Source organism: Malaclemys terrapin, chromosome 1, assembly GCF_027887155.1.
Source record: "Malaclemys terrapin pileata isolate rMalTer1 chromosome 1, rMalTer1.hap1, whole genome shotgun sequence".
NCBI classification, from domain to species: Eukaryota; Metazoa; Chordata; order Testudines; family Emydidae; genus Malaclemys; species Malaclemys terrapin.
Window position 1 is genome coordinate 140,572,610 of NC_071505.1, and position 20,390 is coordinate 140,592,999.

The following is a 20,390-nucleotide window of genomic DNA, read 5'->3' on the forward strand; positions in this document are numbered from 1 at the left end:
CTGCCTCCAGCCCAGCTCCAACCCCAGCCGCAGCTCCACTCAGTCCCCAGCTCTGCCTTCACCCCATGCTCCTCTGCTGAGCCATCTGTGCAGTAATGGGGGAGGGAGGAAGAGGAGAGATTCCATTACTGGTAACAGGGGGCACAACAGGAAAAGTTTGGACACCACTGCTTTATTGACAAAGTGTATGGAACTAGGAAGAACAAAGTTGCAATTTCCATGTGTCCTGTTTTATGTCTGTATTTGATTGATGTGAACCACAAGACTGAAATTATAACATCTTGAACCAGGAATGAGTTAAATGAATGGCAGGTGTCTATATGTTATGAGGTTGTCACAAGAAAACAACCCATGGTCAAAGGAGCTGCTCTGCCTTTGTTCATTTCTCACCCAGCAGCACCATGCTAGTAATTCTCTGCATAATGAGCTGTTTCTGTCTGCATAAGAACAGCCTGATGATCTCCATTTTATGTGGAGATGGGAGGAGCTGCTCTCTCTGAGGAGTGTGGGGGCAAGGAGGGAGGTTTTTGTAGAGGGAGGAGATGACTCTGAAGCACTGTGTCTAAACTGCTGGCACAGAAATACTCAGCCGAGTGCTCCATCTTCACAGAGGTGATGTTCAAGTCAAAGACATTGATCTGTGGCCGGGAGGCTGTGAATCCATCTTTAATATCACCTTCCTCCTTGTTAGCTACAGTAACTGAGTAATAGATCAGCTGCAGCCCCTTCCCCTGCTGCTGCTGATACCAGTACATATAACTATGACTATCAGTTTGTCTGCATGTCAGCTGGGCTGTCTGTCCTCTCTTCAGTACCAGGCTTGGTGTTTGGGTGATTTTAGCATCTGTGTGTTCTGTGAGACAAAACAAAAGAAACAAACACAGTTAAACAAAGGAGCTGTATCCTGCAGACACCAGAACGGGGATTTCACGGCTCTACTGATGACTTACTTGCTCCCAAGATGCCCAGGGCCGCTGTGCACCAGACTAACCACATCCCCATCTCTGGGGCAGTGATCAGTGAGCTGAGCAGCATTTGCCCAGCAGAGGGTTTTATATGGCTCTGCTCTATAGGGCTGTTTCTGCACCAATAGGCACAAGGTGGTCACACACTTCAGAGCTGGTGTAGGTCGAGCTTATTGCACACACATGGCCATGGACGGAGAGCTTGTTTTATGTGGAGGCTAGAATTAAAAAATAAAATACTTGCTGTTGAATATCACTTTAATGAGTAGTTTTGTAACATGACTACATTTGCCCACTTTTAAGAAATTGAGATAAATGAGCTTCTGTTCCAAACTCAGTGTATCCCTTATTTATTAACAGAGTCCCTATTTGGGGGTGGGGGTCCTAAAGCTCCCAACCCCGCAGTTGTGTCTGCCCACTACATGTCAGGAGCTTTTTGCATCATTCCATTCCACCCCCACAAGCTTCCTGTGTGCCTCCCCCACACCATCCATCTCTACTTCAGGGACTCCCTGCAACTCATTCCCCTCAGTATCGCCGCTCCACCCCCAGGCTCTGAGTGCCTCCTAATGCCTCCTACCTTACCAGGGGCCCCCATTTCTCCCCTATAATAGTGGTTCTGAGTGTACCTCCATTTCCTCTACCCCCCCCCCCCCCAGTATTTTCTTCCCCCCTTGCCAGGTGCTGTGCACACTCTATTCCCCTCTTCGCATGGGCTCCTTCTCCCACCTCTTCTGCCAGTGGCCCTGCCCACACTCCACCCCTGCTCCGCCCATAGGCCCCACCCCCTTCCTGAGTGCCCCCCCACAGCTGCATCCCTCCTCACCCTCCCCGCCCGCTGCTCGCCACATCCCTCCTCATCCCCCCTCCCCCCCCCGATGTGGGGGAGAGGGGCACAGCAAGCAGCAGGGACTCCGGAGAGGGTGGGGTGGGGTGGAGGAGAGGAGGAAGACTCACTAGGTAGCAACAGCAGGCAATGGAGGCCTTGGGGAAGGGGCAGAGCAGGAAGGGTATGAGGCAGGAGTTAGTGGCCGCCATCAACCAGTTGTTTGATCTATAAACAGCTACAGTACAGAGGTAGTAGAGGCTGTGGCTGTGCTGAAGAGCTGGCCAGGACTCCATTAGCCTTGAGCCTGAGTCTGAGCCCAGGCTTACACTGCAGTATAGACCTACCCCATGTGTCTCACATTTTCTTCCTCTGCGTTTTCCAATTTTCCTGAAAAGCTATAGATTTCCAGAAACTGATGCCAAGAACTTTTCCTGAGATTTTGGAATTGATTGAATGTTGTGTTCAAACTAGGGCTGTCAAGCTATTAAAAAAATTAATCGTGATTAATCGCACAATTTAAAAAAATCATTAATTGTGTGATTAATCGCACTATTAAACAATAATAGAATACTGTTTATTTAAATATTTGTGGATGTTTTCTACATTTTCAGATATACTGATTTCAGTTACAATGTAGAATACAAAGTGTACTGTGCTCACTTTATATTTATTTTTATTACAATTATTTGCACTGTAAAAAAACAAAATAAATAGTATTTTCCATTCACCTTATACAAGTACTGTAGTGCAATCTCTTTATCATGAAAGTTGAACTTACAAATATAGAATTATGTACAAAAAACCTGCATTCAAAAATAAAACAATGTAAAATTTTAGAGCCTGCAAGTCCACTCAGTCATATTTCTTGTTCAGACAATCTCTCAGACAAACACGTTTATTTACATTTGCAGGAGATAATGCTGCCCGCTTCTTGTTTACAATGTCACCTGAAAGTGAGAACAGGTATTCACATGGCACTATTGTAGCCAGAGTCACAAGATATTTATGTGCCTGATGCGCTAAAGATTCATATGTCCCTTGATGCTTCAACCACCATTCCAGGGGACATGTGTCCATGCTGATGATGGGTTCTGCTCAATAACAATCCAAAGCACTGAGGACCAACTCATATTCATTTTCATCATCTGAGTCAGAAGCCACTGAGTAGGGTGACTAGATGTCCTGATTTTATAGGGACAGTCCCGATATTTGGGCTTTTACTTATATAGGCTCTTATTACCCCCACTCCAATTTTTCACACTTGCTGTCTGGTCACCCTACCACTGGCAGAAGGTTGATTTTCTTTTTTGGTGGTGTGGGTTCTGTAGTTTCCGCATTGGAGTGTTGCTCTTTTAAGAATTCTGAAAGCATGCTTGTAGTGAGTCGGTGTGGCTCCCCTCCTGCCCAGAAGAGGGAGCCCACGTGCAGGCACCAGAGTGGGTGGGACCACCACTGCCTGTCCCTGCCCCCCGGAAGTCAAGGGGCGGGACAGGAAGTATAAAGGCCGACCGCCAGAGCTCAGTCGGCAGCCAGCCACCGCAGGGAGCAGACGTGTGGCCAGGAGCTCCCGGCCAGGAGACCGCCGAAGACCGAGGCCTGGACCCTAGCTGGCCCGAGCTACCCCAGGCACGCTACGAGGAGGAGCCACCGGAGCCCGTCCGCTCCCGTCACTGGGAGAATCCCTGGGAACCTCACCCCACCAACCCTGAGGGTGAGACTGTACCCGAACCCCTCCGCCCCTGCTGCTACCCAGAGGAGCTGCCTGAGGACCGTTGGCCTGACTTCCCGGCAGAGCTACCGGACCTGCCACCGAGCCCTGGCCGAGAGGAGCCCATGCAGATGGACTGGCCTGAGCCCGGCGCGACGAACAAGGTAGGCTTTGAGGGGGATCGTGGAAGTAGCCCGGGGGTAGCCGACCCCGGTCCGGCTGCAACTGAATGTGAGCCAATGTCAGTGTGTTGCAGCCTGGATACCCCACTGACCAGCAGCGGCAGTAACCGCTGCTAGGGCCCCGGGTTGGAACGCAGCGGAGTGGGTGGGCCTGCGTTCCCCCCTGCCACCCCCGCTCACGGGTGGCAGGCATCCCCCTCACCCAACACTTGGCTACAGAAAGCCTAGGCGTGCCTTGCCTGGGCTCTGAACTATTTGCTTGCTCAGCCCCTGCAAACAAGGGCCTGAGCTTACCTGTGTTTGCCCCGCCCTGATCCAGGGCCTGGGCTTCTGAACTGCTTGCTGGCTCAGCTCCCTGCAAACAAGGGCCTGAGCCTAACTGTGTTTGCCCCACCCTGATCCAGGGCCTGGGCTTTGAACTATTTGCTCGCTCAGCCCCCTGCAAACAAGGGCCTGAGCTTACCTGTGTTTGCCCCGCCCTGATCCAGGGCCTGGGTTTCTGAACTGCTTGCTGGCTCAACCCCTACAGTCAAGGGCCTGAGCTTTACTGTGTTTGCCCCGCCCCTGCAGTCAAGGGCCTGAGCTTTAACCGTGGTTGCTCCGACCCTGCACCAAAGAGCCGGAGCTTCGGGACTAACTGACTGCTTGTTCCCACAGTAGTGAGTCGGTGTGGCTCCCCTCCTGCCCGGAAGGGTCGAGCCCCGGCTGGGACCTATTACAATGCTCCACACCTCATCCCTCTCAGATTTGAGAAGGCACTTCAGATTCTTAAACCTTGGGTCAAGTGCTGTAGCTATCTTTGGAAATCTCATATTGGTACCTTCTATGCGTTTTGTCAAATCTGCGGTGAAACTGTTCTTAAAATGAAGAACCTGCTGGGTCATTATCCAAGACTGCTATAACATGTCCCCTGCCATATATTTCATATAATTCTGCCCCAAGTAGCTCAGTCACAAATTTAATTAATGCATTATTTTTTTAACGAGCATCATCAGCATGGAAGCATGTCCGCTGGAATAGTGGCCAAAGTATGAAGGGACATACGAATGTTTAGCATATCTGGCATGTAAATACCTTTTAATGCCAGCTACAAAAGTGTCATGCAAATACCTGTTCTCACTTTCTGGTGACATTGTAAATAAGAAGAGTACAGCATTATCTCCTGTAAATGTAAACAGTCTTGTTTGTCTTAGCGAGTGGCTGAACAAGAAGTAGGACTGAATGGACTTGTAGGCTCTGAAGTTTTACATATGTTTTGTTTTAGAGTGCAGTTATGTAACAAACAAAAAAAAAAATCTACATTTGTAAATTGCACTTTCCCAAGAAAGAGATTGCACAACAGTATTTGTATGAGGTGAATTGAAAAATACTACTTTTGTTTATCATTTTTACAGTGCAAATATGTGTAATCAAAAATATAAATTTTGATTTCAGTTACAACACTAAATACAATATATATAAAATGTAGAAAACCATCCAAAATATTTAATAAATTTCAGTTGGTATTCTATTGTTTTATTGTTTAAGTCACTTAACTGCTCTTTGCCTTGGTTTCCCCAAGTTTAAAATGGACAAGATACCTTCTTTGCACCACAGGACATTGTTGTGTAGTTATGCTGAGTGATGTCTGCAAAGCACTTTGAGACCCTCAGGTATTAAGTGCTCCAAAAGGGAAAAATAGGGTTATTCTCACACGATGGCCTACATGTATGGCAGATGTGTATCCTAGATCAGTGGTTTTCAACCTTTTTTTCTCACGACCCAGTTGAGGGAAATTGGGGATGCCTGCAACCCAATGGAGCTAGGGATGAAGGGTTTGGGGTATGGGAAGGGCTTGGGACTGGGGCAGAAGGTTGAGGTGCAGGGGTGAGGGCTGTGGGGTGGGACCAGGAATGAGGGGTTGACAGTGTGGCAGGGGGCTCAGGGTTGGGGCAGGGGGCTGGAGTGCAGGAGGGGGTCAGGGCTCTGGGCTGGGGAAGCAGGCTCTGGGGTGGGGCTGGGAATGAGGGGTTTGGGAAGCAGAAAGGGGCTCTGGGTTCGGAGAGGGGTGCAGGGCTGGGGCAGGGGATTGGGGCACGGGCTTACTTTGGGCGGTGTCATAACTATAAAGGGAAGGGTAACAGTCCTCCTGTGTACAATACTATAAAATCCCTCCTGGCCAGAGACTCCAAAATCCTTTCACCTGTAAAGGGTTAAGAAGCTCAGGTAACCTGGCTGACACCTGACCCTAAGGACCAATAAGGGGACAAGATACTTTCAAATCTTTGTGGGGGAAAGGCTTTTGTTTGTACTCTTTGTTTTGGGGGTTGTTCGCTCTTGGGACTAAGAGAGACCAGACATTAATCCATGCTCTCCAAATCTTCTGAACAAGTCTCTCATATTTCAAACTTGTAAGTAACAGCCAGGAACGGCGTGTTAGGTTTATCTTTTGTGACAGACCCAGACCAATGGGGTACAGGAGTCTGGTAGAGGGCAAATATACTGGTCACTGGATGAGTAGTTTTCTGTTCCCTGAGTGACCAGACCTATTCGGATCCAGGAAGTGGGCGGGCAAAGCCCACCCACTGCTAAAGGATCCCCCCCAGCCTAAGGGGGGATCCACAGGACCTGGAGACCAAAAAATTACGGGGGACAACTAATAAAAGAACAGGGACAGGAGTGAGGTCAAAGGGTCAAATGAAGTGAACCAGACGGGGACACCGAGCAGAGAACCCCGGACAGCGCCCACTGCTCCTTGAAGGTGTCAAGGGAGCCAGTGGACGCCGCCCAGAAGAACTCTGCCCGGATACGTGAAAGAACAGAGGACCTGAAATACACCCCACAGTCACAGGAAACTCCATCAGCCAACCTCCTCGCTCTGGTTTTATAGATGGCCAGTTTCGCTAGGGCCAGAAGGAGGTTGACCAGGAGGTCCCGTGACTTTGTGGGGCGACGGATAGGGAGTGCATAAATAGAAAGGTGAGGAGAAAAGTGCAACCAAAATCTTAACAAAATATCTGTGAGGAGCCGGAATAGAGGCTGCAACCTGGTGCACTCCAGGTAAACATGCGCCAGGGTCTCCCTCATGCCGCAAAAGGGCAGGTGTCTGGGATAGGGGTAAACCATGCCAAGTACACGCCCGTGCTCACGGCTCCGTAAAGGAGCCGCCAACTGATGTCCCCGGTGGGCTTCGGGATCAGAGCAGAATAAAGGCTGGCCCACCAGGGCTCCTCACCCTCCAGAGGTGGCAGAAGTTCCCGCCACTTCGTATCGGGGCGGGACGCGAGGGTGAGGACATGAAGAACATGGAGCATGAGCGTGTATAGATGTTTCCTTGGCGCGGTCCGGAACAGAACCGGCTGCAGATGGTGCAGCCGGCTCATGGCGAATGGACGGGGAGGGGGCTGGTTGGGTCCATGGGGCAGGGGCCCGATGAAAAAATCTGGAGGGCTCGGAGTGGAGGGTGGGTGGGGCAGATAGTCCAGAGCAGCGGGCAGCAAAGCGGCCCTCACCTCCTGAAGTACGTGCCGGGGAGTACGAGGTCTGGAGAGCCCCATGCGCTGAGCGAGCGTCAGGGGATCCAGCCAGTCTCCCCGGTTGTAGTCCAGGAGGTGTCCAACTTTGGTGACTTCTGCTAGGACCAACTTCTGGCGCACCATGGGGGACTCCGCCACCTGCACATGAAGCTGGGGGTTGTGTAGCAGGGGCTCCGCGAGGAGATCTGCCCCCACGGTGGCCGCCACGGACCTGGTCACTGAAAACAGTTTCCAGGTCCGGAGGAGGTCCTGGTAGAAGACCGGCAGCTCAGAGAGGCCTCGCGAAAGACCTCTCGGATGGAGACAAAGGAGCTGCCGGTCATATCTGAGCCCTCGGAAGCGGCGCAGGAAGGCGTGCGCCAATACGCTCCATGCCGGACTACCTGCACCATAAAGGAGCCACTGCAGGGCCTGGAGGTGGAAGACATGGACCTGAGCGTGCAGACACTTCAGGCCCTGCCCTCCCTCCTCCAGGGGTAGATGGAGAACCCCCGCAGAGACCCGTGCAGTCCTGACCAAAAGAACTCCAGAATCAACGTCCGGAGGGTGGTCAGGAAGCCCGAGGCCGGGACCAGGGTATTGAGCCGGTACCAGAGTATGGACAGGACTAGTTGATTGAGCACCAGTGCTCTCCCTCGAAGGGAGAGACACTGGAGCAGTCCTGTCCATTTCTGGAGCCGCTCTAACACTCTGCCCTCTAAACCTAGCCAGTTCTCCGGCGGAGACGGATGCGTGGCAGAAAGGTAAATGCTGAGAGAGAGCAGCGGACCCGCACTCCACTGGATGGCCTGAAGCGCGGGTGGGAGGGAGCTCGCCTGCCACCCCTCCCCTACCACCAGGCCAGAGCTCTTGACCCAGTTAACCCGGGCTGAGGAGGCCGCCGAATAGATGGTCTGGCAAGCCTCCACCCGCACCAAGTCGCCTGGGTCCTGGACCACGAGGAACACGTTGTCTGTGTACGCCGACAGGACCAGCCGCAGCTCTGGCTCCCGCAGCACCAACCCTGCCAACCTCTTGCGGAGGAGACAGAGGAAGGGCTCGATCGCCAGAGCATACAGCTGGCCCGAGAGGGGGCACCCTTGACATACTCCTCGCCCGAAGCTGACCGGTTCAGTCAGGGTCCAGTTGAGCCTGACCAAACACTCTGCAGAGGCGTACAGCACCTGGAGAAAACCCACATACTGGGGCCCAAAGCCAAACGCTCGCAGAGTGCCCAGGAGATACCCATGGTCCACCCTGTTGAACGCCTTCTCCTGATCCAGGGATAGGAGGGCGAACGACAGACCATCCCTACACCCGAGTTCCAAGAGGTCCTGGACCAGATACAAGTTGTCGAAGATGGTGCGGCCCGGGACAGTGTAGGTCTGGTCTGGGTGGATCATGTCCGCCAGCACGGACCCTAGCCGCAGCAAGATGGCCTTTGCTACAATTTTATAGTCCGTGCTGAGGAGCGAGATGGGACGCCAATTCCGTAAATCGCGGAGGTCCCCCTTCTTCGGCAATAAGGTGAGCACGGCTCGCCTGCACGAAAGAGGGAGGACCCCACCCTGCAAGGACTCTGCCCAGATGATGACAAGGTCCGGGCCGAGGACGTCCCAAAACATGCGGTAGAACTCCACGGTCAGCCGTCCATGCCCGGAGATTTATTGGTGGGCATGCGGCGGAGGGCTTCCGAGAACTCTGCCAGAGTGAGAGGCAGCTCCAGCCGGTCTCAGTCGCCCGCGCTGACTGTCGGGAGTTCATCCCAGAGCATTCTGCAAGCATTAGGATAGGTCGGATCCGGGGAGAAAAGGCCTGCGTAGAAGGCCCTGGCCCTCCTGCACATTTCCGCCGGATCCGTGAGGGGGGTGCCATCCTCTGCTAGGAGGCAGGTGACGTGCTTCTTAGCCCCCCTCTTTTTCTCCAGGGCGTAGAAGAAGTGGGAACCGCAATCCATCTCCCAAAGGAGGCGGATGCGGGATCGAACAAAGGCACCTCGGGCCCGATGGTCCTAGAGGGTCCGCAGCTCTTCCCGCTTCTCCCGGCACGCTTCGCAGAGGGATGGATCACCAGGGCTGGCGGCCAGATGCCTCTCCAGCTCGAAGACCTCCCGTTCCAACTGCCCTATCGCCGCATCCCTCCATCGGCTGGCTCCACGGGTGTAGTCACGGCAGAAGAGCCGGGCGCGCACCTTCCCCAGGTCCCACCACCGCTGCGCCGAGGGAAAGGCAGGCCGCTGCCCTCGCCAGGCCAGCCAGAACTCCCGGAAGGACGCCACGAAGCCCACATCCTCCAACAAGCTATTATTAAAGTGCCAATAGGCCGGCCCCGGCCTCTCCGCGCAGAGAGAGGTTGTCACGGTGGCTAGATGGTGATCTGAAAAAGGGGCCAGCCAGATGCTGGAGGAGTGGGCCCGGGAAAGATGGAAGCGTGACATATAGATGCGGTCCAACCGGGAGTGGTACGACTGATGGACCTCCACCCGGACAAAAGTGAATGTCGAAATGGCATCCAGGTGGTTGTCGCACCAGACGTCCACCAGGGAGTGATGTTCGACGATCTCTCGGAGGACATCTGTGGCGGCCTGGTGCTGCTCGGTCCCTGAGCGGTCCCGTTCCTCAAGGGTGGCGTTAAAGTCCCCGCCCAGGACCAGGCACTCGCGAGGATCTAAGGCGCTGAGGAAGGCGGACGCCTGCTGATGATAAAAACACAACCTCTCCGGGCCCGATGTCGGGGCGTAAACGTTGACGAGATTAACCACAAGCCCCTCCATGCGGACCCGGAGGTGCAGCAGGCAGCCTGCCACAGCCTCGGCGACCCCCAGCACCTCGGGCTGTAGGTCGGGGGAGAACAGGGTCGCCACTCCAGCCGTACGAACTGTGAGGTGGCTAAAATAGACCCTGTCCCCCCACTCCAGCCGCCAGCTAGCTTCAGCGGCCGGATCCGTATGGGTCTCCTGCAGGAAAATCACAGAGTACCCCCCCTCCCGAAGGAAGGAGAGCACCTGGCTCCTGCGGAGACCCATCCTACAGTCCGGGGTGTTTAATGTTGCGAAGATGATCGGTGCCATGAGGAGGGCTGGGGGGGATCCTCGCTAGCAGAGACACCCACGGCCTCCGTCGGGTCGTGCAACAATCCGTGACCTACCCCATAGGCGATTAAGGCGTCACGGAAGAGGCGGACCCGTTGGTAGACCGCGGCGGCCTGCCTCCCGGTCCTCTTACCCTCCCCCATGAGGGCCCTCGCGGCCCGGAGGATCTGATGGAAATCCCCCCCATCACTGGAGTGCAAGCTGTACCTTGTTGCGGGAGCCATGGACGTCCTCAAGGAATTCCCGTAGCTCATCTCTCAGCGTATGGGGGTGGGGTGGGGTTATCGATCTATGGCTATCCCCCAGCGGGGCCCCTGTCTCAGCCCCCTGGCCCACTGAGACGGACAAGCAGGGGGCAGACCCTCGACATGGCGTCCGATGGGCTGGCGCCACGTGGCCCATCTCAGACCCTGGCTCAATGGGGGGGCGGTGGAGGGGAAATAGCAGCCCCTGGTGGGTCAGGACGAAAAAACAAGGGCCGCTCCTTGGGGGTCATCCTCTGGGATATGGAAGGAGACAACCCCAGGGGCGGCAATAGCATCATGGGAAGTGGAGGGGACAGGAACAGGGTCGGTGTCAGGGGCAGGGTTGGAGTCAGGCATAGGGACAGGGGAAGGGGCGATAGTGGGATCGGGGGCCCCAGCAGCCAGGCCACTGGGTGGGAGGGGTGGCACCCCACAAAGGGTCTCAGGGATTTGGAGGGAGGGAGGTGGGTCCTCGGCGATGCCAGACTCATGCTCCAAGGCATCCATAGGTGGAGAATCAACGATGGGGCCCCCACCCAGGAAGGAGGTCGGCTGCCCCTCAGCCACGAGGGAGTCCCCTGGCGACTCGTGTCCCGGTTGCATGGCACTGGCTGTCGCCGCAAGAGCCTCAGCGGCCGCTAGCGGGGTACCATCTGCAGCCGGGTTACTGGAAGAGTCCAGGTGCTCCTCGGAGGCGGAAGCAGTGGGTAGGGGGACGGAACATGGGGAAAGGGGGGCCGAAGCGAGGTTGCTCAGATCAAGGCCCGCTGGCAGAGGGTCGTCCTCCCCCTGGGTAACCAGGGTCAGACCCAGGGCCTCGATCCCCTCATAAATGGAAGGGAGATCACCTTCCACCACCCCAGGGCTCTCCCCGCCTGTACCCCAAGCGACGCTCGCCTTGGTGCGTGCAGGGGCTTCAGATTGTAAGGGGGCGAGAGGGGCTCCATCAGGGGCTTCCATAGGAAGGGACACCGGAGGAGGGGTAGTGCTATCCTCCGATGCTGCCACTTCTTCCCTAGCCGGTAATGGTGGACAAAACCCACCCGGGGGCAAAGCGGAAGACTCAGCATCGGTGCCCCCCTTCCTGGTCTTCCAGGGGGCTACCACATCAGATGGAAGGAGCGGAGCTCGAGCCTTCTGCTTGCCCCGCTTCCCCTCTACTAAGGACCAACCCTCCATGGCATCATCCGGTGGCTGGCTAACAGGAGTCGCGTCAGGGAGCAAGAGCGAAGGCTTAGGGACTCGGGGAGGCAATGGTGGGGCAGCATGTAGGAGGGAGGATTCTCTCTGGGGCATGCCCTCTTCTATGCCCAGCAATATCCCTACCTCTCCCTTCTCCACAGGCCCCACCAGATCGCAGGTGACAGAGGCGGGACCCTCTTGCTCGTTTAAGCGCACTGGGGGAGATGCCCTTTGGGTCCGAGCGGGAGCGTTGGTGGGCCGAAAAGGAGGAGGGGCGGCTTCGGGCGCCGGGCAGCTAGGGGCGCCGGCGACGACGGGGCCGGCACCCTTCCGGGGCTCGGGGGTCCTGGATGTCCCTCCGTGCCAGGCCAAGGGGCAGTCCCTTCGGATGTGTCCTATCGCCCAGCAGAGGTAGCACCGTGCCTCCCCCATTGAATAATGCACCCGGTAGCGGGCCCCCTGGTAGGGGACCAAGAAGGACCCCTCGAGCGCCTCACCGTCATGTGCCGCCAGCGGCAGTTGTAACTGTACCTGCCGGCAGAACGAGAGGACGTGACGGAGGGTGGGGTCTTTGCAGCCCAATGGGAGAGGGCTGACCACAGAGATCGGCCTCCCCAGGGTAGAAAGGGCGGGTAACAGCGGCATTTGAAAGGAAGGGAGGGACAGAAGTCAGGACCAGTCGGGCGCCCAGGTCTTCTAGCGGCTCCAGGGGGACGTACACTCCCCCCACCGCCAGGCCCTTCTCCACTGCCTCCTGGGCGGCGGCCTCCGATGCTAGGAAGAAGACGACCTTTCCGTACATCTTGGAGGCCGCTACAATGGCCGTGGGCCCCACCACCCTCGCCAACGTCCACACGTAGGTCTCCACGTGGGGCGAGGCGGGTACCAGGAGGCAACAGACGCCGTGCTTCCTGGTCAAGGTGGGGAAGGGGCCCCGGACGCTATAGGTGGTAGCAGAGGCGGTGGATGGGGGAGATGATGTAGTGACAGGCAGGGGGGCCGCCACCACCTGGGCGTATGCCCTGGGAGCTGGGGGTGGGACACCCACAGAGCTGGTGGAGGGAACAGCAGGGAGGGCTGCCGCGGCCTGTTGTGGGGCCGCGGCAGTGGGGGCACCCCCTGCCATGGAGGGCTTGGCTTTTTTAGCAGGGCCTTTACCCTTCTTCATGCCCTGGCCCTTCCTGCTGGCTGGGGGGACTCCCCCAGAGTCAGAGGGGGCGAGGGACGTGGCAGCAGCGGAGGTCACCTAGTTACCCACCGCCGCCAGCGCTCCAGCAGGGGTAGTAGCAGGTGGCTCGGCAGCGGCGGTTGAGGTAGAGGCTAGGGGGGATGATGGTGGGGCGGGTGGAGGAGGGGCAGCAGGGTCTGCCCGAGGGGTCTCACTCTCCTCGTCCCCTGCCATAATGAGGACGGGGGAAGAGCAAACACTGGAGGGGGGTAGGGAAGGGGGAAGCAGGTCGACCACTCCTCCCCGCTAGGATGTAGGCAGGGGAGGAGGGTGCCAAAAAAGAGGGGGGTGGATGGGGGGGGCTATCAAGGGCTAGGGGTCAGTCACCGAATCAGGGAAGGTTTCTGGCTCCTCTTGTTGCAACAAGGAAGGGAGGATATAATAGCATTGGGGGGGGGGGGTGCAGTGAGACAGAATCAAACTAAAACAGGGAGGGGCACAAGCACATAGGAGGGGACATGGGCGCACGAGGGGAGGGGCTAATCAGGGCAAGGGGACCATAGGGGGAAGGGAGCAACCAGGCGGGAAATGGGGCAGAGGAACCATGGGGCTAGCTTCAGAGGCTGGGGTGGGTCAAACAAAGGCTGCAGAGGGAAAGGGCGGGGCAGGCAAACAAACTGGAGCTAGCGAGGGGCTGGGGCAAGGGGGAGGGGCAAAAGGCAGTAAGGGGCAAACGGGTAGGTAACAGGGGCAAAGCTGGGGGCTTGCTGTAGGGGGGAGGGGTCAGTCCAAAAGGGGGGGCACATGCACCCACATGCGCTTGCAACAAAAAAGAAAGTCCTTGTAAGCTGGCTGCTGTATCAGGCCCAATGGCGGCAACAGGGCATGGCAAGCCTTGAGGAGCAACTGAGTCCCAGAGGCAGGAGCCCAAGGCAGATGGTGAGTAGCCAGTGGGGGTGGTGGAGGGGGGCAACGATGATGGCGGCGGGGGGGACACAGGTGGAGGTGGTGGTGGCATTCCCAGCAGCAGGAGCAATGGTTGGGGGTCTCTCCCTCCCCTCCTCTGGGGAGTGGGCCAGCAGCCCCCCCAGGGGCTGTAGCTGGAGCAGCAGCAACCAAGGATGTGGGTGGGTCTAGCAGCCAGCCAGCAAGCAAGTAGGTAGCAGAGAAAGAGGAGGAGCAGCCCCCTACCTTCCTTCCTCCAGGCCAGAGTACTACAGGAGAGTGATCTAGTAGTCCCAGGGGTTTCTGTTCCCTGAGTGACCACCACAGGGGCTGCACTAGAGTAATCAGGAACCTGCTAGAACCAGTTAAGGCAGGCAGGCTAATTAGGACACCTGGAGGCAATTAAGAAGAAGCTGCTAGAATCAATTAAGGCAGGCTAATCAGGGCACCTGGGTTTTAAAAAGGAGCTCACGCCAGTTTGTGGTGGGAGGGTGAGGAGCTCAGAGTTAGTGCTGCTGGAGCACTGAGGAGCACAAGTGTTATCAAACACCAGGAGGAAGGTCCTGTGGTGAGAATAAGGAAGGTGTTTGGAGGAGGCCATGGGGAAGTAGTCTAGGGAGTTGTAGCTGTCATGCAGCTGTTACAGGAGGCACTATAGACAGCTGCAGTCCACAGGGCCCTAGGCTGGAACCTGGAGTAGAGGGTGGGCCTGGGTTCTCCCCAAACCTTCCCAATTCCCCTGGACTGTGGGTTCTCCCAGAAGGGAAGGTCTCTGGGCTGTTCCCCAACCCACATGGTAAATCTCTGAGGCAAGAAAATCTGCCAATAAGTGCAGGACCCACCGAGATAGAGGAGGAACTTTCTCACACTTTGTTTTCTCAACTTGTAAATGTACCTTTTGCTAGAGGGTTTACCTCTGTTTGCTGTAACTTTGAACCTAAGGCTAGAGGGGGTTCCTCTGGGCTCTTTGAATTTGATTACCCTGTAAAGTTATTTTCCATCCTGATTTTACAGAGATGATTTTTACCTTTCTTTCTTTAATTAAAAGCCTTCTTTTTAAAAACCTGATTGATTTTTTTTCCTTGTTTTAAGATCCAAGGGGTTTGGATCGGTGTTCACCAGGGAATTGGTGGCGGAGTCTCTCAAGGCTACCCAGGGAGGGAAAGGTTCTGGGGGGGAAGACAGAGTTTCCCAAATGACTCAAACTATTTGGGTGGTGGCAGCAAAAGCAGATCTAAACTGGTAGTTAAGCTTAGAGGTTTTCAGGCAGGTACCCTAAAGTTCAGAGTGGGGAAGGAACCTTGACAGGCGGCTCCCGGTCAGCAACGTAGTGAGGGTGCTAAGGTGGGCTTCCTGTTTGTCCTGGTACTACGGACTGCATTGTGCCCCAGAAGAGGCCAGCAGTACGTCCGGCTCCTAGGTGGAGGTGTGCGAGTGCCTACATGTGACTTTTGCCCAGAGGCACCACCCACACAGCTCCCATTGGCCGGGAACCAGCCAATGGGTGTGCGGCGCCGGTGTTCAGGATGGGGGCAGTGCGTGGAGCCCCGTGGCCTCCCTGCCTAAGAGCCGGACCTGCTGCTAGCGGCTTTTTGGGCACAGCGTGGTGTCAGAACAGGTAGGGACTAGCCTGCCTTAGCCGAGCAGCACCGCTGATGGGACTTTTAATGGCCCGGTTGGCAGTGCTGACCAGAGCCACCACGACCCAATGCCTTCCATTCCACCACCCAGTACTGGGTCACAACCTGCAGTTTGAAAACCACTGTCCTATGTGGCTCTCCCCACTGAAAGGTGTTACTCTCTTCCCCATTCTTCCCTCTCCCTCTGGCTTCTCTCCAGCACTCTCAGAGAATGTGCCTTGTCACTGTCCATGTGGTGGCAGCCAGCCTGCCACTTTCTTTGCCAGGGCTGCAGAGAGACTAGGAACAGAAGAGGTTTATTTTGTAGAGTGAAGAGATGACTTTGAAGTGCTGCTGCTGAAGAAATACACAGCCAAGTGCTCTGGCTCCACAGACGAGATGTTCAAGCGAAAGAAACCAGCCTGTGGCTGGTGGCCTCAAGCGACTCAGAATTTTGACTATTTCTCCTTCTTCCTTATAGCTGAAGTAAAAGAGCAGCTGACACAGATCCTGCCGGTACCATAACATGTTGTAATAGAATCATAGAATATCAGGGTTGGATGGGACCTCAGGAGATCATAAAGTCCAACCCCCTGCTCAAAGCAGGACCAATCCCCAACTAAATCATTCCAGCAAGGGCTTTGACCTTAAAAACCTCTAAGGAAGGTGATTCCACCACCTCCCTAGGTAACCCATTCCAGTGCTTCACCACCCTCCTAGTGAAAGTTTTTCCTACTATCCAACCTAAACCTCCCCGCTGCAACTTGAGACCATCACTCCTTGTTCCGTCATCTGCTACGACGGAGAACAGTCTAGATCCATCCTCTTTGGAACTCCCTCTCAGGTAGTTGAAAGCAGCTATCAAATCCCCCCTCATTCTTTTCTTCTACAGACTAAACAATCCCAGTTGCCTCAGTCTCTCCTCATAAGCAAGGCCGGCTCCAGCCACCAGCTGACCAAGCACATGCTTGGGGCAGCTCCTTAGAAGGGGCGGCCAACGTTAGGGTGGCGAGGGGCGCTCGCGGTGGTTTTGCTGGTGGTGGTGGTGGTGTTGTTCGGCGGGGCGGCGCTCGAGGGTTTTTTTTTTTTTTTTTTGCTCGTTTCAGCCGGGCAGCGCGGGGGGCGTTTCGGCGGCGCGGTGCTGGGGGGGGAGGGGGGGCTTCGGCGGCCCGGCGTGGCGCACTGGGGGTTTGGGTGGCACTCGGGGGTGGGGGGCAGGGGTTTGGGTGGCCCGGCACTCGGCGCGGTGCTCCGGCGGTTGCGGCAGTACGGCGAGGCGCTGGGGGAGGAGGCGAGGGTTTGAGCGGCCCAGCGCGGCGCTCGGGGGGTCGGCGGCACGGTGCTGGGAGGGGTTGTTATGGCAGGGGGGCGTCTTCTTTTTTGCCTGGGGTGGCAGAAAAGTTAGAATCAGCCCTGCTCATAGGTCATGTGCCCTAGCCCCCTAATCATTTTTGTTGCCCTCCGCTGGACTCCCTCAAATTTTTCCACATCCTTCTTGTAGTGTGGGGCCCGAAACTGGACACAGAACTCCAGATGAGGCCTCACCAATGCCGAATAGAGGGGAATGATCACATCCCTCGATCTGCTGACAATGCCCCTACTTATACAGCCCAAAATGCCATTAGCCTTTGTGGCAAGAAGGGCACACTATTGACTCATATCCAGCTTCTCATCCACTGTAACCCCTACGTCGTGCTCAGAGGTTTGCTGACATTTTAGATAGGCAGTATGTCCTCTCTTCAGGGGTTATTTTATCATCTGTTTCGCCTGTAGAAGGAAAAAAAACAAAACACACAAGACAGACATAATGAAACAGTCATGTCCAAGGGAAACATTTAGAGCCAAATCCTGCAAATGCTAAGATGGGTATTCCACTTCCCAGACTTAAACTTACTTGCTTCCCAGAGATACATGGCTAGACACCAGCCTATACACATCCCCATCTCTGTCTCACTGAGCAGGGGTCAGTCCCCCAGCATGGGTTTTTATGTAGCGCTAGTCCACAGCTCTGGTTCCTTCCTAGCACTGGTGATCAGAGTCTGTTTGTGTTTCCCAAAGATATAGGGGGCACCCCCTGGCGAGGGGTCATCGTAACCTCTGTACTCCTGGCTAAGTGTTGAAGAGTCCCAGACTTCTCAATGGCTGATGTGGACAGACTGCAGGCTGCCTTTCCCCTTTGGTAATCCTGGTGGTTATATCTCCAGCAACATTTTATGGACTGGTGTGGGGGGTAGAGCCGAAAGGGGATGAGAGGGAAACTGCTGGCCCTATGGGTTGGATGGAATAAAACAGACCAGTCATTTACATGTGAGGGAGATTCCACTAGCATCTGAATAAACAGAGCTGCTGCTTAACATAAAGAGGAAGAAATCTGTGTTTTGGGAAGCTTGTGAGATCCTGTGTCCACTCATATGTGTGCAGTGAGCTCAGAACCATAGGGGCCTGCATATTTCTTGACACATGAAAAAGGATCATGGTGGTTAAAGCAGAGGATTGGATGTGACAATACATAGTATTTATTCCACTGCCACTGAGTTCCTTTTTTGCACGTGTGAATATCACTTAACTTCTCTGTGCCTCAGTTTCCCCATATGTAAAGTGCAGACAAGAATCCTTCCCTGCCTTACAGGATAGTGTTGTGGAGCTATACTCCGTAATGTTTCTAAAGCACTTTGAGACCCTCAGGTATTAGGGGCTCTGCAAGGGCAAAATATTGTTATTCTCACACGACTGCCTATGCGCATGGCAGGGGTGTATCCTAGATGGCTCCCCCTTCCCTGTCTCACAGGCTTCTCTCCAGCACCCACAGAGAATTAGCCTTGTTGCTTTCATGTAGTGGCAGTCAGCCTGCTGCTTCCTGTGCTGGGGCCATAGAGAGACAAGGAACAGATGAGGTTTTTGTAGAGGGAGGAGGTGACTCTGAAGCGCTGTGTCTAAGCTACTGGCACAGAAATACACAGCCGAGTCCTCTGGCTGCGCAGATGAGATGTTCAAGTGAAAGAGATCATCCTGCGGCTGGTCAGCCTGGAAGCGATCAGTAATCTTTCCTTTTTCACTTTCTTTTTTGTTGTAGAAACTAATGAGGAACTGCATTCCCTGACCAGGATCCTGTCGGTACCAGAACATGTAGCTGTGCCCATAGGACTGTTGACATCTCAGATAGGCAGGGTGTCCTCTCTCCAGCACCAGACTTGGTGTTTGGGTTATTTTAGCATCTGCTTGGCCTATGGGGCAAAGAGAAAAGACAAACACAAAAACAATCAGCTCATTTAGAGATGAATTCTACAAATACTATGACATGGATTTCAATGTCTTACTTGCTCCCAAGAGACACATGGCTACACACCAGACTATGCACACCCCCATCTGTGTCTCACTGATCAAGGTGGCAGTCCTCTAGCATGGGAAGGGACCAGAGCTACTAAAACCCCAGCACTGATGGGCGGGTCCTGGGCCACATTTGGGGGAGGGGGAGAGGACATGCTCTGGGGAGGGCTGGTTATCTCATGCTGAGACCCTGGCTAGGTGTTCAAGATTCCTAACTGGGGAAGTTGGGCAGGGCATCAGATTAATCTCCTCTCATCTCTCAGGGACAGAGAATCTAATTTACACCTGAATAGTCCATCTGAGGCTATATCTATATTACCGCGGTAAGTCCACCTACGTTACGCAACTCCAGCTATGTGAATAACATAGCTGGAGTCAATGTACCTTAGGTGGAGTTACCGCGGGGTCTACACCTCAAGGGTCGACAGGAGAAAATCTCCCGTCGACTTACCTTACTCTTCTCGGCGGGGATAGAGTACAGGGGTCGACTGGAGAGTGATCTGCAGTCGATTTGGCGGGTCTTTACTAGACCCACTAAATTGACCGCCGGGGGAGTGATCTCAGGGTGTCGATCCCCGCTGTAGTGCAGATCTGCCCTGAGACAGGGTGAAAGCAAATTCAATTAATGATCTCCTCCAAAGGGCTGCGGCCCCCACTGCTTGTGCAGCGCCCTGTAATGTCATGCTCAGGACACCCAGAACTGTAAGACACTGTCACCCCTCTGCCTCTGCTTCACCAACAAACTCTTCAAGACTCTCCCAATCCGAACCTTACTTTGCAGGTAACACTCAGCAAACCCAAGTTCCTAAGTTCCCCCCAAGATGTCTCCAAGCTGTGTTCAATCCCACTCACTAGACACTCACAGAAATTATTGAGTTTGCTGCCTCCAGAGAGACTGTGCACACACTAAGTTGCCACTTTCTGATTGCAGAAAACTGAACACCTTTGTCCCACCCCCTGCCACCACTCACTATATCCCACCCTCCTCACTCGTTCTCTCCTACCCTCACTCACTTGCTCATTTTCACTGGGCTGGGGCAAGGGGTTGGTGTGTGGGAGGGGGTGAGGACTCTGGTTAGGAGTGTGGGCTCCAGGGTGGGGCCAGGGATGAGGGGTTTGAGGTGCAGGAGGGAGCTCCAGATTCATGGGTGGGACCAAGGGTTTTGGAAGGTGGGAGGGGACTCTGGGCTGAGGCATGGGTTGGGGTGTGGGAGGGGGGTGAGAGCTCCAGTTGGGGTGCAGGCTCTGGGGTTGGGCCAGAAATGAGGGGTTCAGGATGCGAGAGGAGCCTCTGGGCTGGGGCAGGGGTTTGGGGTGCAGGAGGGGGCTCCGGGCTGGGGCCGAGGGATTTGGAGTGTGGGAGGATGCTCAGGGCTGGGCCCAAGGGGTTTGGAATGAGGGAATGAGTGGGGGGCAGACTCTGGGAAGGAGTTTGGGTGTGGGAGGGGGCTCAAGCCTGGGGCAGGGGGTTGGGATGCGGGGTTACATCTCTGGGAGGGAGTTTGGGTGCAGGAAGGGGCTCAGGGCTGGGGCAGGGGGGTTGGGGAGGAGGCGCTTACCTCAGGCAGCTCCTGGAAGCAGCCGGCATGTCCCTCTGCCTCCTAGGCAGCCAGGGGTCTTTGTGCACTGCCCTCG

At 55.2% G+C, this 20,390-nt stretch overlaps 1 gene segment (V, D, J or C); it reads right to left on the minus strand.

Moving 5' to 3' along the window:
• Positions 1 to 467: 467 nt before the first annotated feature.
• LOC128833422 (T cell receptor beta variable 19-like) lies at positions 468 to 1,014 on the minus strand. The segment is given in 2 exon segments: positions 468 to 853; positions 951 to 1,014. Coding segments are annotated over 2 exon segments (438 nt in total).
• Positions 1,015 to 20,390: the final 19,376 nt, after the last annotated feature.